General features: G+C 45.8%; 1 protein-coding gene across 1 annotated transcript in view; it reads right to left on the bottom strand.

The window, feature by feature from the left end:
- The window catches only part of col6a3 (collagen, type VI, alpha 3), a 227,734-nt gene that overhangs the window by 197,263 nt on the left and 13,019 nt on the right, over window positions 1–17,452 (bottom strand). The window contains exons 4-5 of the mRNA XM_070873789.1: window positions 13,727–14,341; window positions 8,787–9,425 (exon numbers count right to left, since the gene is read on the bottom strand). Of these exons, the coding sequence (XP_070729890.1) occupies window positions 8,787–9,425; window positions 13,727–14,341 (1,254 nt within the window). The remainder of the gene's footprint in view (window positions 1–8,786; window positions 9,426–13,726; window positions 14,342–17,452) is intronic.

Genomic DNA, 17,452 nt, shown 5'->3' with positions numbered 1-17,452 from the left:
GAGTGTACTATGCTTAAACAAAGGGGACTACAGTGGGATGAGGACAGAATTGGCTAAAGTAGACTGGGAGCACAGACCAAACGGTGGCACAATTGAGGAACAGTGGAGGACTTTTAAGGAGCTCTTTCATAGTGCTCAACAAAATTATATTCCAGTGAAAAAGAAGGGCGGTAAGAGAAGGGATAACCAGCCATGGATAACCAAGGAAATAAAGGAGAGTATCAAATTAAAAACCAATGCGTATAAAGTGGCCAAGGTTAGTGGGAAACTAGAAGATTGGGAACATTTTAAACGACGGCAAAGAATGACTAAGAAAGCAATAAAGAAGGAGAAGATAGATTACGAAAGTAAACTTGCGCAAAACATAAAAACAGATAGTAAAAGCTTTTACCGATATATAAAACGGAAAAGAGTGACTAAAGTAAATGTTGGTCCCTTAGAAGATGAGAAGGGGGATTTAATAATGGGAAATGTGGAAATGGCTGAGACCTTAAACAATTATTTTGCTTCGGTCTTCACAGTGGAAGACACAAAAACCATGCCAAAAATTGCTGGTCACGGGAATGTGGGAAGGGAGGACCTTAAGATAATCACTATCACTAGGTGGGTAGTGCTGGACAAGCTAATGGGACTCAAGGTAGACAAGTCCCCTGGTCCTGATGAAATGCATCCCAGGGTATGAAAAGAGATGGCGGAAGTTATAGCAGATGCATTCGTTATAATCTACCAAAATTCTCTGGACTCTGGGGAGCTACCAGCGGATTGGAAAGCAGCTAATGTAACGCCTCTGTTTAAAAAAGGGGGCAGACAAAAGGCAGGTAACTATAGGCCAGTTAGTTTGACATCTGTAGTGGGGAAAATGCTTGAAACTATCATTAAGGAAGAAATAGCAGGATATCTGGATAGGAATTGTTCAATCAGGCAGACACAACATGGATTCATGAAAGGGAAATCATATGTAACTAATTTACTGAAATTCTTTGAGGATATAACGAGCATGGTGGATAGAGGTGTACTGATGGATGTGGTGTATTTAGATTTCCAAAAGGCATTCGATAAGTTGCCACACAAAAGGTTATTGCAGAAGATAAAGGTACGCGGTGTCAGAGGAAATGTATTAGCATGGATCGAGAATTGGCTGGCTATCAGAAAGCAGAGAGTCGGGATAAATGGGTCCTTTTCGGGTTGGAAATCGGTGGTTAGTGGTGTGCCACAGGGATCGGTGCTGGGACCACAACTGATTACAATATACATAGATGACCTGGAAGAGGGAACGGAGTGTAGTGTAACAAAATTTGCAGATGACACAAAGATTAGTGGGAAAGCGGGTTGTGTAGAGGACACAGAGAGGCTGCAAAGAGATTTAGATAGGTTAAGCGAATGGGCTAAGGTTTGGCAGATGGAATACAATGTCGGAAAATGTGAGGTCATCCACCTTGGAAAAAAAAATAGTAAAAGGGAATATTATTTGAATGGGGAGAAATTACAACATGCTGCGGTGCAGAGGAACTTGGGGGTCCTTGTGCATGAAACTCTTTTTGGTCCTTGTGCATGAATCCCAAAACGTTAGTTTGTAGGTGCAGCAGGTAATCAGGAAGGCGAATGGAATGTTGGCCTTCATTGCGAGACGGATGGAGTACAAAAGCAGGGAGGTCCTGCTGCAACTGTATCGGGTATTGTGAGGCCACACCTGGAGTACTGCGTGCAGTTTTGGTCACCTTACTTAAGGAAGCATGTGCTAGCTTTGGAAGGGGTATAGAGACGATTCACTAGGCTGATTCCGGAGATGAGGGTGTTACCTTATGATAATAGATTGAGTAGACTGGGTCTTTACTCACTGGAGTTCAGAAGGATGAGGGGTGATCTTATAGAAAGATTTAAAATAATAAAAGAGATAGACAGTATAGAGGCAAGAGAGGTTGTTTCCACTGGTCGGGGAGACTAGAACTAGGGGGCACAGCCTCAAAATACAGGGGAGCCAATTTAAAACCGAGTTGAGAAGGAATTTCTTCTCCCAGAGGGTTGTGAATCTGTGGAATTCTCTGCCCAAGGAAGCTGTTGAGGCTAGCTCATTAAATATATTCAAATCACAGATAGATGGGTTTTTAACCAATAAGGGAATTAAGGGTTATGGGGAGCGGGCGGGTAAGTGGAGCTGAGTCCATGGCCAGATCAGCCATGATCTTGTTGAATGGCGGAGCAGGCTCGAGGGGCTAGATGGCCTACTCCTGTTCCTAATTCTTATGTTCTTATGTTCTTATGTTCTTATTCCTATAGTGTCCTCAATCCTTTCACCTTCCCACTATCCCTCCATCACCACTCTTTCACTTCCAATCCTACTCCGAGTCAGTTCCCTTCCTATCCCTACTTCTTCCCTTTTTAACTACTGCTCACCCACTATAACCCCAACCCCCCTACATTGCTGACAGTCAACTCTCCCTTAAATCACCATCCATGTCCAATCATTCCATTGCAGGATGCGTAGCAAAAATTCATATCCCCTCTCACTCATACCATCAACCTGTTCCCTGTACCCACCTCCCCTCCATTTCCCTCAAAGGGGTTTTGTTTGTTTACAAAATTCAGCTTGCTTTTTGGAAGGAAATTTCAATAGGTTGGGGAAAACATTTTGTCTGTATGACTTTTATCCGTGACTTTCTCTCTCCCTCTGGCTCACAAATAGCAGCAATTAGAAAGGTTTAATTTTCAGCAAAACACAAGTAAGATCATTTGAGACTTTCAGTTTGCATCAAAATTCAAAACTTTACGAAAAATGAATTAATATTAGCATGAGGTAAGGGCTAGAAATTTGCCTATTTTGACGAGGCTACCTTTAGCGCCGGGCGATGTCTACCGCCTCAAAGTGGAATATTCAGTTGTATCGCCCCAAAAGGAGAATGAAGTGCTAAGAGATGCAGTCCACACTCTTCTTTGGGCGCTAACAGAGCGATAGCGCAGGAGGCTTACTCAATTTGTGGCATCCTAGTGCCTAAAGATGAAAAATAAAATATTGTTGAAAAATTCAATAAACCTCACCCACACTTCCCCATTACTGCAACAAATAAATTAAAGTTGAAAAAGTGAAATTTTAGCACTTACCTTGCACTCTGGATGATATCGCCCTGGGATTGCAAACTGTCAGCGGCACTGCTAAACCCTCACTGAAGTTCGCAGCAGCCACTGACAGCGCAGCACTCAGGCCCTCTGGGGCACTAGCCTATCTCTCAAGTAACTAACTGCACTTCAGAAGTACATAATACATAAAACAAAAGCTGCAGTGGGAGTATAATCAGAGCATGGACATTTCTTTTTCTCTCTCTCACTCACACTAAAACAAACACACACACCATCTCTGTTATAATGTCCTCTAGTTTTTCTTCAAATAATCTTAGCTAACAGCTGAGCTGAATCTGCTAGAACTACAGAAATATATTCCTGATGTCAAGCTGATTAAAAAGGACTAATCCATCCTACCTCGTTGAGTATTCAGCATGTGCTCAGACTGCACAATCTGTATTCGGCTAGCTGACTCAATGCTGGGCTGGTGTGAGTAGTGAGGCCTTAAAGTATACATCTTAGTGAAGTCCAAAGTTCATTGGAATCAGGGGGTGGGGTCAGGAGAAGAAGACCTCTGGTGCCCTAGGGGAAACACCTCCACCCTCAATCCCACCACCGTGTAAGTGGCCAGTTAGAGAGGTGTAGCACCTTAAATACACGTATATCATGCCATTCCATCCCCATTTGTAAAAGGACTGCTAAGTGAATATACAGTGGCAGAATGCAAAATCTGCTGGAGCCTTGCAAAATAGATTGAAATGTATTATTGTCCTGGTGTGTTGGGAAATAAAGGGAATATCAGGTACAATTAAAATAAATAAAATACAGTTAATGATGGAGAGAAATGATTTAGAAATTCATATTAACTGAGTTGAAAAGTAATCTGAAATTGTATATTAAAAGATATTTAGACAACTACAAATTTATTAATCATGGCAATGGGAGTTAAAAAAAATTAACAAAAATCTATAAAGTAACATATTAAAATGTATTTATGTATATGTAAAGTATATGAAGGATTTATATACAATATGGTTTGGGTGGAGTAATTATTTTTCTGTGTGCATTCCATGTAACTTGTATGGAGTATTATATAATTAGATAAAATAAAAATGTAGTGAGAAATTATAGGGCACAAAATTTGGCTCCTTAGGATCCATTTTTTTGGCGCTACGAGTGCTGTTTTGGCTTCAAAATGGATCAGCGTATTGGTGGCGGCATTAGCATGCCCACCGGAACTATGCAGTGTCGGCAAAATAGAGTGCAGCACTAATTTGATGCCAGCGCTGTCATTTTGCAGTTCAATGCTCACACAACTAAACACGTGTTCAACAGCAGGAAGGACCCCACACTAGCGCTATTTAAAGGGATCATCACCAACTTTCAGGTTAGTTGTTCGTTGATTTCTATTGGTTGTTGCTCTGATTAAAAGTGTTTGGTGCTTTCTAAAGTTCTTTAACATTGCTACAGTCTACAGGGAGTGGTGTGGCAAGTGCTAAAGGAATTTCCCTCACTTCAAAGCTTCTGCACAAACCATTTGCTGACAGACATCGATCGAGTATTAGGCATTCCACTTGGAATACAGCATGACTTGAAGAATAACAAAGGGCACGCAGAGCAGGACAAGCTGCTGGATGAGGGAGAAGGAGGAAAAGGGAGAAGGGCACTCAGCAGGAGGCCATATCCGTCCAGTTATACAGGGAGCAACTCTCCTACCTGAACCTCAGCACGGAACAGTGTGAGAGAGTCTGCACTTCAGTAAGGATGTCCTCACTGAAATCTGCCATCTGCAGAGCAGGGCGAGGGTTGCATTGCCAGTAGCTGTGAAGGTTACCGTGCCAATGAACTATTATGCATCTGGCTCCTTCCAGGCTGCAGCTGGAGATATTTGCAACATCTCCCGTTTGTTGTCCATTGTTATATAAGGGAGGTTACTGAGGCTCTGTATTCCAAGAGAGCTGACTACATTTCATTCTTTCTTGCCGGAGAGTAGCAACTGAAGCGAGAACACAGCTTCACGAGGATTGCGTGGTGCAGGGTGTCATTGACTGCACCTACATTGCTTTGCGGGTGCCACATGTCAACCCTGAGATGTACTGCAACTGAAAGGGATTCCATTCCTCCATACGCAGTGAATCTAGCAGGTCAATGGCCGGTATCCTGGCAGCACTCATGATATCTTCAGTCTGCGCCAGTCTGCTGTACCATCGACATTTGAGCGACCACAACAAAACAAAGGGTAGCCACTGGGCAACAAGAGCTGAACGTTGATGACATGACTCATGATTCCGGAGTACAACCCACACACATGTGAAAAGCATGCAAACAATGAAAGCCATGTTGCAACACAAAATGTGATCAAGCACTCCCTTGGTGTGCTGAAACTGTTGTGTATCTGTAAAGCATGCACTCCCATGTTCTGCCACCAGGGATCTCATTCCCTGAATTCCAAGGGATCCCAGCATCCCTTGGGAGCACTGTATATAATCCGGCCCCTAAGGCCTGTTCCTCACTCTGGAGTATCTTATTAAAGACTGAGGTTACTGTTACTTTAACCTCCCTGTGTGCAGCCTCATCTGTGTTAGGGACACAATAACTGGCGACGAGAATACGAATCCAACACAAAGATGCAGCAAACTGTGGGCATCCTGGAGAAGTTCTCAGCGGGTGAGGACTGGGAAGCCTATGTCGAATGGCTAGACCAGTACTTTGTAGCCAATGAGCTGAACGGAGAAGAAAGCGCTGCAAAAAGGAGAGCGGTCCTCCTCACATTCTGCGGGGCACCGAACTACAGCCTCATGAAGAATCTTCTGGCTCTGGTGAAACCCACAGATAAGCCATATGAGGAGCTGTGTACACTGGTTCAGGAGCATCTTAACCCGAGGGAGAGCGTGCTGATGACGAGGTATCGGTTCTACGCGTGCCAGCGATCTGAAGGTCAGGAAGTGGCGAGCTATGTCGCCGAGCTAAGGCGACTTGCAGGACAATGTGAGTTTGATGGCTACCTGGAGCAATGATCAGAGACTTTTTTGTACTGGGCATTGGTCACGAGACCATCCTACAAAAACTTTTGACTGTAGAGACACCGACCCTCAGCAAGGCTATTGCGATAATACAGGCGTTTATGTCCGCCAGTGATAAAACCAAACAAATCTGTCAGCACACAAGTGCTAGCAATGTTCATAAATTAACTGGAACTGTGTTTGCGAGCAGAAATGTACAGGGCAGAACCCACGAGTCTGCAACTGCCAGCAGGCCTCGGGTGACCCAAATGATTCAGAGTCCCCAACAAAGGATGAATGCACACCTTGTTGGTGTTGTGGAGACTTCCATCCAGCCTATTCATGCCGCTTCAAAGGGAATGTTTGCAAGAGCTCTGGAACAATGGGGCATCTCCAACAAGCTTGCAAATGAGTTGTAAGCTCTGCAAAACCTGCTAACCACCACGTGGCAGAGGAAGATCAGTCCATGGTGGATCAAAGAAATTTCGAGCCTCAGAGAAAGGAGGCAGATGCTGAAGTACATGGGGTGCACACATTTTCGATGAAATATCCACCTATAATGGTAAACATAAAATTGAATGGCTTACCCGTAGCCATGGAATTGGACACTGGCGCTAGCCAATCCATCATGAGTAAAAAGATGTTTGAGAGACTGTAGTGTAACAAGGAATTGAGCCCTATCCACACGAAACTGCTAAAGTACACCAAAGAGCTTATCACTGTCCAGGGCAGCGCCATGGTCAAGGTCACATACGAGGGCACGGTGCACGAACTGCCACTCTGGATTGTCCCAGGCATTGGCCCCACACTGCTTGGAAGCAGCTGGCTGGGCAAAATCCGCTGGAACTGCGATGACATCTGAGCGCTATCACATGTCGATGAGGCCTCATGTACCCAAGGTTCTGAACAAATTTCCTTCCCTTTTTGAACCAGGCATTGGAAACTCTTCCGGGGCGAAGGTGCGGATCCACTTGGTCCCAGAGGCACGATCCATTCACCACAAGGCGCGAGCGGTACCTCAGATGATGAGGGAGAGAGTGGAAATTGAGCTGGACAGGCTGCAATGCGAGGACATCATCTCCCCAGTGGAATTCAATGAGTGGGCCAGCCCGATTGTTCCAGTACTCAAAAGTGATGGCACGGTCAGGATTTGCGGTCAGGATTAAAGTAACTATTAATCGTTTCTCGCTACAGGACCAATACCCTGCTACCTAAGGCAGACGACCTATTTGTGATGCTGGTAGGAGGCAAGACGTTCACCAAGCTCGACCTGACTTCGGCCTACATGACGCAGCAGCTGGAGAAATCTTCGAAGGGCCTCACCTACATCAACACGCATAAAGGACTGTTAATCTACAACAGATGCCCGTTTGGAATTTGGTCAGTTGCAGCGATCTTCCAGAGAAACATGGAGAGCCTACTCAAGTTGGTACCACACACGGTGGTCTTTCAGGACGACATATTGGTCATGGGTCGATACTCTGTCGAGCACCTACAAAACCTGGAGGAGGTCCTCCAGCGACTGGATTGCGTAGGGCTGCGGCTGAAGTGGTCGAAATGCGTCTTCATGGTAACAAAAGTGGAGTTTTTGGGGAGAAAGATCGCGACGGATGGCATTCGGCCCACAGACGCCAAGACAGAGGCTATGAGGAATGCGCCCAAGCCACACAACGTCACCGAGCTGCGGTCGTTCCTGGGACTCCTCACATATTTTGGTAACTTCCTACTGGGGTTAAGCACTCTTTTAGAGCCCCTACACGTGTTATTGCGCAAAGGTGGGAACTGGGTATGGGGAAAAAAACAAATAATTGCTTTTGAGAATGCCAGAAACATTTTATGCTCCAATAAGCTGCTTGTATTGTATAACCTGTGTAAAAGACTTGTGCTAGCATGTGACGCGTCGTCGTACGGAGTCGGGTGTGTATTACAACAAGCTAACGTTGCAGGGCAGTTGCAACCTATCGCCTATGCTTCCAGGAGCTTGTCTAAGGCCGAGAGGGCCTACAGCATGATTGAGAAAGAGGCATTAGCGTGTATGTTCGATGTAAAGAAAATGCATCAGTACCTGTTTGGCCTCAAATTTGAGCTGGAAACCGATCACAAGCATCTCACATCCCTGTTCGCTAACAACAAGGGGATAAATACTAATGCCTCAGCCTGCATACAAAGGTGGGCACTCACGCTATCAGCGTATAACTATACCATCTGCCACAGGCCAGGCACCGAGAACTGTGCGGATGCTCTCAGTCGGCTACCATTGCCCACCAGGGGGGTGGAAATGGCGCAGCCTGCAGACTTGTTGATGGTCATGGAAGTATTTGAAAATGATAAATCACCTGTCACGACCTGCCAGATTAGGACTTGAACCAGCCAAGATCCTCTGCTGTCCCTAGTAAAAAACTGTGTACTGCACAGGAGCTGGGCCAGCAACCCCGTTGAAATGCAGGAGCCAATCAAGCCATTCCAGCGGCGAAAGGACGAGCTGTCCTTTCAGGCAGACTGCCTGTTGTGGGGAACCGCGTAGTGCTACCAAAAAAGGGCAGGGAGACGTTCATCTCGGATCTCCACAGCACACACCTGGGTACAGCCCTCCCCCTGCATTTCCGCTCTTGTGTGAAATTTTTGGCAGACATTGGATTTTTGTGTGTGTAAAAATTGTTTATAAATATATTGACACTACTAATATTGCAATAATAGCTGAGAAACCAATAAACATGATTCAGGTACCTTCTGCAGTTGGAACAGGTTGCTCTTCAATTTTTATTCTTGGTTCTTCAATAATAACTGTTGGAACAGTCAGTGTTATCAATGGTATTATCATCTGATTCTGTGTATCTGGCAGAGAGCGGAATTCCTTTACACTGAAGATTAAACTTGGGTCAATTGCAATCTCTTCTAACTGTGCAGGGTCTGCATTCACGGCTCCCACAGCGAAGGTCATTACAGCAGCTCGCTTCAATGCATCCGCTGGTGCTTCTACATCATCGCTGGACCTTGCAGCAGTAACAAGCACCAAAAACTGAGGAACATCTTCCTTTATTCGACTTCCTGCAGCACTAGTAAAATAGTATTTAATGGCAAAGTCCAGCGCTGAGCCAGTGTTGACTGTTGTCCCACCTCTTAGGCTGAGGCTCCTGACATGAGACAGAAGTTCAGCTTCTGATGAATAAGTGTTTAGATAGAACTCAGCTTCTGTATCATCACTGTACTGTGCCAGACCTACTCGCACCTTGTCACGTCCAATGTCCAAGTTCTGAATTATTCTTATGATAAAGTCACGAACAAAAGGCAAATTTGTGTTTCCAACATTATCTGATCCATCAATAAGGAACACGATGTCTCTCTCGCTCATTTCTTTTGGTAGAACTAGAAAAAAAATTACACATCCAGTCATACAAAATCCCCTAGAAATGACATAACACCTGGTAAATCTGCTCTCAATGGCAGGAGTCATTGTAATTGTTTTTTTACAAAATATCCTAAAATCTGCAACAAATGGAGACAATCATTGATATGTTCTGTGTGTTTCTCGGGCCTCCAACGGAGACTAAGTGGCAAGGAAAAGGTGGCTGAAGTTCCAGTAGACCTAAGAAACATCCACAAACTATAGAAAAGGTGACTGACATCTCCTGTGGCCGCAGGTGTCTTGTACACAAAATATCCTCATGGACATTTTCAAAACCACAGCATTGAACAATGAGGTAAAACCAAGCTGAATATGAGAAACTTTTCTACAAATGCACAAAGTATAACTTCCTCAAACCAGTGCCACTCCTACGAGGTGCACACGCGTCCATGGGGACCCTGCAAATTCCGGTTTAGGTATGCGAAGCGCATGTGCCTAAACCCATCACTTGCAATTTGTCAAAAGATCCACCGCATCCGAAAGTATTTGCCCAACTCCTGCCCAGCAAATGTCCTTCAAATTCTTACGACTGAAGAACGCAGACGTAAGGCCTGATTTTATCAGCGTAATACTTTAAGTACAGAAAAGTATTTTTAAAAATTATTTAAACATTGAAAACCTGTTAAATATGGCAAGTTTATTATTAGACCCTTTAAAATAAGTACATTTATTTTTCAAAAATTTTTTTTTTCAATAATTAATTAAATTCCATTTTTATTAAGTTGAAATATGTGATGGGATTTTTAAAAGTTTTTTTAAGTGTTTATGTTTTTGTGGGTATTCTAATTCATACTTATGATAATTCTATTTATACAAAACCAACATAAGTATGAATGGGGATCCCCTACTCTGATAGGTTAGGTCAGCCCACGTGATCCCATTGATGCATACGAAACCCTTATGCTCCTGGGATACATGTGCGCCTACGAAGGCCTTCACGTAGCGGGCCAGGCCCATAAGTCTCATCATCATCATAGGCAGTCCCTTGAAATCTTCGCACGAGTTCTTAGGTGGCTGTACAGTCCAATACGAGAACGCCAGTCTGTGTCACAGGTGGGACAGATAGTCGTTGAAGGAAAGGGTGGGCGGGGAGCCTGGTTTGCCGCATGATCCTTCCGCTACCTGTGCTTGATTTCTGCATGCTGTCGGCGACCAGACTCGTGGAGCTCAGCGACATCCCGGATGCACTTCCCCCACTTTGGCCTTTGGCCAGGACTCCCAGGTGTCAGTGGGGATGTCGCACTTTATCAGGGAGGCTTTGAGGGTGTCCTTGTAACGTTTCCACTGCCCACCTTTGGCTCGTTTGCCATGGACGAGTTCCGAGTAGAGCGCTTGCTTTAGGAGTCTCGTGTCTGGGTTGTGAAATATGTGGCCTGCCCAGCAGAGTGTTGATCAAGTGTGGTCAATGCTGGGGATGTTGGCCTGGACAAGGACGCTAATGTTGGTGCATCTGTCCTCCCAAGGGCTTTGTAGGATCTTGCGGAGACATCGTCGATGGTATTTCTCCAGCGTCTTGGTGTCTACTGTACATGGTCCACGTCTCTGAGCCATACAGGAGGGCGGGTACTACTACAGCCCTGCAGACCATGAGCTTAGTGACAATTTTGAGGTCCTAGTCTTCAAACATTCTTTTCCTCAGTCGGCCGAAGGCTGCACTGGTGCACTGGAGGCGGTGTTGGATCATGTCGTCAATGCCTGCTCTTGTTGATAGGAGGCTCCTGAGATTGGGGAAGTGGTCCACGTTGTCCAGCGCCGCGCAATGGATCTTGATGTCTGGGGGGGCAGTGCTGTGCGGTGAGGCCTTTGTCTTACGGATGTTTAGCGTAAGGACCATGCTTTCGTATGCCTCAGTAAATACGTCGATTATGTCCTGGAGTTCAGGTTCATAGCTCGGCAACAGAGGTTGGGGTGGTCTTGGACCACAGCCTGCATGTCGTTGTGAAGCAGACGGATGATGGTGACGTACTTTTGGGGGTATCCGAAATGGAGGAGGACGTTCCATGGACCCTCACGGTTGACAGTGTCAAAGGCCTTTGTAAGGTCGAAGAAGGCCATGTATAAGGGCAGGCGCTGCTCCCTGCATTTTTCCTGCAGCTGTTGCATTGAAAAGATCATGTTCGTTGTGCCCCGGAGGGGACGAAATCCACACTGCGACTCCAGGAGGCGGTTGAGGCGGACTCTAACGACGACTTTCCCAGTGGCTGATAGCAGGGAGATTCCTCTGTAGTTGCCGCAGTCGGACGTCCCTTTTTTTAAAGATGGTCACGATCACTGCCTCTCTGAGATCTCCCGGCATGCTTCCTCCCTCCAGATGAGAGAGATGAGGTCATGTATTCGTGCCAGCAGTGCCTCGCCGCCATACTTCAGTTCCTCAGCAGTGATTCCATCCGCTCCCATAGCCTTGTTGTTTTTTAGCTGCCTTATGGCTTTTTCTACCACATGCAGTATTGGGGTCTCACTGAGGTGGTGGCAGGTAGCATGCTGCGGAATGGAGTTGAGAACACTCGAGTCAAAGGCAGAGTCTTGATTGAGAAGATCTTCGAAGTGCTCCTTCCAGCGGGCCCTGATTGCCTTGGTGTCCTTGACGAGAGTTTCCCCGTTCTTGTCCAGCAGTGGGGGTTTGGACCGTAGGTGGCCTTGACAGCGATGAAGAATCCTCGCACATTATGGCTGTCAGCCAGCTGCTGTATCTCCTGTGCTTTCTCCATCCACCAACTGTTCTTTACCACGGGTTTTTAGTTGGACATTAGCCTTGAGCCATCTTAATGCTGCTTTGCTGCTCCAGAGTTGAGTTGTTGCTTAAGGCTCAGAAATGCCCTCTGTTTGCAATCTATCAGCTCTTGAATATCCTGACCATTCTTATCAAATCAATCTTGGTGTTTCCTGGTTAAGTGACCGAGTGTCTCTTTGCAGGCACTGGTTATGGAGGCCTGGAGGACAGACCAAACGCTGTGGGCATTCTGCGTCTCGGGGTCACCAAGGCACTCCAGGTTAGCTGTGAGGCGCTGACTGTAAAGGGTTCTCTAAGCTGGGTCATTAATGCCCCGGCACTGACCTTTTTGTGACACTGCTTCTGCTGCCCTCTTCGCTTTGGGGCTATGTTTATATCAATGATGGATCGGATTGGGCGGTGGTCCATCCAGCAGTCGTCAGCTCCTGTCATGGCGTGGGTGATGCGCACATCCTTGCGATCCCTGGCTCGGACGATGATATAGTCGAGCAGGTGCCAGTGTTTGGAGCGAGGGCGTTGCCACGATGCCTTGTATTTGTCCCTCTGTTGGAACAGGGTGTTGGTGATGACAAGTTCATGCTCTAGACATTTTTTCAGGAATAGGGTACTGCTGGAGTTGGCTTTCTCTACCCCCTCTCTGCCAATCACGCCTCCCCAGAGGTCTGTGTCCTTGCCGATCCTGGCGTTGAAGTCATCGAGGAGGATTAGTTTGTCGCCCTCGGAGACGCAGGTCAGGGATTTTGCGAGGTTGGAGTTAAAACCCTCTTTGGCCTCATCTGTTGCATCGAGTGTTGGAGCATACGCACTGATGACTGTGGCGCGCTGGTTCCGGGATAGGATGAGTCGAAAAGTCATGAGGCATTCGTTAGCCCCACAGGGGGAGTCTTTGAGGCGGTCGACCAGCTCGTTTTTGATGGTGAAGCCGACTCTGTGGAGGCAGCGTTCTGCCTCTAGTTTCCTTTTCCAAAAGAAGGTGTAACCTCCACCTTGTTCCTTGAGCTGGCCTTCCCCTGCCCATCGGGTCTCGGTTAGGGCGGCGATGTTGATATCAAAGCGTCTAATCTCTGGGACTACCAGGTAGAGTCGTAGAAATTTTTCAAGTCCGAGGCATCCAACGCTGGAAGCCTCCGACGCAATTTCCGGGCCAACATTTTGAGCTTAAAGCCAACGGTAGAGCCTCATATTAACTGGAACACTTTGCCTAGTTCTGGCATATATCCCAATGATATAATGATGTTTTAATTTAAATTAATTGCGTAGAATAGGATATAACTGCAAACATCTTTAAAAAGGGAAAATGGTTCATGCATCTTATTTCTGTTGATTCCTAGGGGTAGAAAACTTGGAGAATTGTATTTCTTATGGTGAATTTAGAATTCAGTCAATTAAGAAACTTGGTGGAAAAATGTACAGATTGTACAACCTCAGTCTTCGTTAGCTCCCTCTTACAATATCTTTCTTTCTTTCATTTAATCTTCTCTTAAATAAATTGAGTCAACCAAATCAATCATAGCTTATCAATACTTTTACCTTCAGTGAGAACAGATTGTTCTTTAGTGGGAGGAACTGGTTCTTCAATCACAAACACTGCTCTAACTTTAGACATCAGCGCTTGTTGGATAGTTTGCAATTCCTGGAAGTCGTTCAGTTTCAAAACAGAATCTGGATTAGATACGATCTGTTGTAGCTCCGATGTGTCTGCACTCTTGGCTCCGATAGCAATGGGCACTATACCAGCCTGTTTCACTGCATCTGCTGCCTGTCCAACATCATCTCTGGATTTCCCAGCAATGATGAGCACCAGGATTTGTGAAGCTCCTGTATCTTTTCTGCTCCCAGCAGATGGACTGAAGACGTTCTTTGTGACGTAGTCCAGTGCAGCACCAGTGTTGAGGGGTCTTCCTGTTTTCAGTCTCAGCTTGTTTACTGCATTCAATACGTCAGTTTTAATCGAATGACGATTAAGGCCAAATTCAAGTCTTGGGTCAGAACTGTATTGTACCACAGCAACTTGATCTTTGTCAGGTCCAATATCGAGCTCCTGAATTATTTTAGCAAGAAATTCACGGACTTGAATAAATGATCTCCCCATTCCAGGAGAGCCATCGATTAGGAAGACGATATCTCTTTTCAAGGCTGTAGAAACTGAATATAAACATAAAGGTATAAGATCATTAACCTTTCAATAATATTATTAGAATTCTCATACTGTATGTAGAAATTTGTCATGTGTTATTATCAGCATTGATATTTCCGATGGCTGAATGCTGTATTTTGTACTGGGATATGTGGGCGTTTTCTATTCCCACCCATAATTTATTCTTCTCCCACCCTCTTACTCCAGAAACTGAATATAACCATAAATGTGTAAAATCAAAACATATCAATAATGTTATTAGAAGGCCCACACAGGATGTAGAAATTTGCCATCTGTTATTTCAGGTTTTGGTTCTCCATTCCTTTTCTGTCTCAGCTTTTTGCACTGCCCTTGCCATTAGATTACAACTCTATTTTTCACAACAACTATACTGATGCTGCTCTATAAGATTTCCAAATAGTGTGCTACGAGAAGCAATGTTGCACTATGGACTGATGCTTATTAGGAAATAGGCTGTGAATCATCAACCTCATTTCACAGAGTAGCTTTCCAGCCAAAAGATACTTACACTTTCATTCCATCTGCTTCGGCTGGAATTGATGACTATTCTTAACATATAATGCTCCAGTAATATTTTCTTAACATTCTTTTTCTAATATGGCTTTGTAATTTAATCTCCTTTATTCACAACTCAGCTGTACCATCTGCTTGTGTGAGGCTATGCCTTCGGTTACCTGCTCATTGCCCTCTGGATTTGCTTGATGTACTGGCCCCAGACCACCTGCCTACCTAACTTGTTGGCTGGCAGCTGGCCTCCATGATTCCACACAACCTCCCCCCTCCCCATCCCTGGGCCTCAGAGACCCTGTGGCTCCAACCACTTGCTGGTCTCCACAGCCTGTCACAGCCATCCCATGCCTCTTCCTGTCTTTTCCATCCACCCTGCTGCTCTCTGTGACTATCGCACTGTTATTTGCAATTCTTCATTGCCATGTTTCTCTTTGTAGCCTCTTCTGTATTTTTTCCAAACGACCAAAAAAATAGTTTTTCCCCCCGACTGACCATGTCCCAAGTTCTTTTTAATGATTGCAGTAAAGAGACATGGTTCGAACCAATAAAGAGACCGAAGACATGGATACAGATGTTGGGTGAGCTGCAGGAAGATGGAAAATGTGGAGAAGAGTTCAGGGAAGAGTTATAGATATGGAGAAAAACATAGAACATAGAAACATAGAAATCTATAGCGCAGAAGGAGGCCATTTCGGCCCATCGTGTCCGCGCCGGCCGACAAATAGCCACATGGCCCTCGGTCAGCAGCTCTGAAGGGTACATATAAACCTATGACCAATGAATAATGGCGGACAGGTAAGAAGCACCCAGCCCAACCAGTCCGCCCCACACAACTGCAACACCCCTTGCACCAAAACAATCTACACTCCACCCCAACCGGAGCCATGCATTCTCCTGAGAGAGGCAAAAAAACAGATTAAAAACCCAGGCCAATTGGGGAAAATAATTCTGGGAAAATTCCTCTCCGATCCATCCAGGTGATCGGAACTAGTCCAGGAGATCATCCTGGCCATATTTGATTCCTTGAAGTACTTACCATCGTATCTACGCCAGCCAACATGAGGTTATCCAATCTAATCCCACTTACCAGCTCGAGGTCCTTAACCCTGCAGGTTATGGCACATCAAGTGCCCATCCAAGCACGTTTTAAATATGGTGAGAGTTTCTGCATCCACCACACTTCCAGGCAGTGAGTTCCAACATTGCTACAGTCTACAGGGAGTGGTGTGGCAGGTGCTAAAGGAATTTTTCTCACTTCAAAGCTTCTGCACAAACCATTTGGTGACTGACGTGGGTCGAGTATTAGGCATTCCACTTGGAATACAGCATGACTTGAAGAATGAACAAAGGGCACGCAGAGCAGGACAAGCTGCTGGATGAGGGAGAAGGAGGAAGAGGGCAGAAGGGCACTCAGCAGGAGGCCATATCCATCCAGGTGTACAGGGAGCAACTCTCCTACCTGATCCTCAGCACGGAACAGTGTGAGAGAATCTGCACTTCAGTAAGGATGTCCTCACTGAAATCTGCCATCTGCAGAGCAGGGCGAGGACTGCATTGCCAGTAGCTGTGAAGATTACTGTGCCGATGAACTATTATGCATCGGGCTCCTTCCAGGCTGCAGCTGGAGATATTTGCAACATCTCCAGTTTGTTGTCCATTGTTATATAAGGGAGGTTACTGAGGCTCTGTATTCCAAGAGAGCTGACTACATTTCATTCTTTCTTCCCGGAGAGTAGCAACTGAAGCAAGAACACAGCTTCATGAGGATTGCGTGGTGCAGGGTGTCATTGACTGCACCTACATTGCTTTGCAGGTGCCACATGTCAACCCTGAGATGTACTGCAACTGAAAGGGATGCAGTGAATCTAGCAGGTCAATGGCTGGTATCCTGGCAGCACTCATGATGCCTTCAGACTGCGGCAGTCCGCTGTACCATCGACATTTGAGCGACCACAACAAAACAAAGGGTAGCTACTGGACGACAAGAGCTGAACATTGATGACATGACTCATGATTCCGCAGTACAACCCACACACATGTGGAAAGCATGCATACAATGAAAGCCATGTTGCCACACAAAATGTGATCAAGCACTCCCTCGGTGTGCTGAAGCTGTTGTGTATCTGTAAAGCATGCACTCCCATGTTCTGCCACCAGGGAGCTCATTCCCTGAATCCCAAGGGATCCCAGCATCGGTTGGGAGCACTGTATATAATCCGGCCCCTAAGGCCTGTTCCTCACTCTGGAGTATCTTATTAAAGACTGAGGTTACTGTTACTTTAACCTCCCTGTGTGCAGCCTCATCTGTGTTAGGGACACAATAACTGGCGACGAGAATACGAATCCACCGCAAAGATGCAGCAAACTGTGGACATCCTGGAGAAGTTCTCGGAGGGTGAGGACTGGGAAGCCTATGTCGAACGGCTAGACCAGTAATTTGTAGCCAATGAGCTGAACGGAGAAGAAAGCGCTGCAAAAAGGAGAGCGGTCCTCCTCACAGTCTGCGGGGCACCGACCTACAGCCTGATGAAGAATCTTCTGGCTCTGGTGAAACCCACAGATAAGTCGTATGAGGAGCTGTGTATACT

The sequence above is a fragment of the Pristiophorus japonicus genome, chromosome 3 (genome assembly GCF_044704955.1).
Source record: "Pristiophorus japonicus isolate sPriJap1 chromosome 3, sPriJap1.hap1, whole genome shotgun sequence".
Classification (NCBI taxonomy): Eukaryota; Metazoa; Chordata; class Chondrichthyes; family Pristiophoridae; genus Pristiophorus; species Pristiophorus japonicus.
The sequence above is the reverse complement of the archived record's forward strand: the minus strand, read 5'-3'. Positions and strand labels throughout refer to the sequence as shown.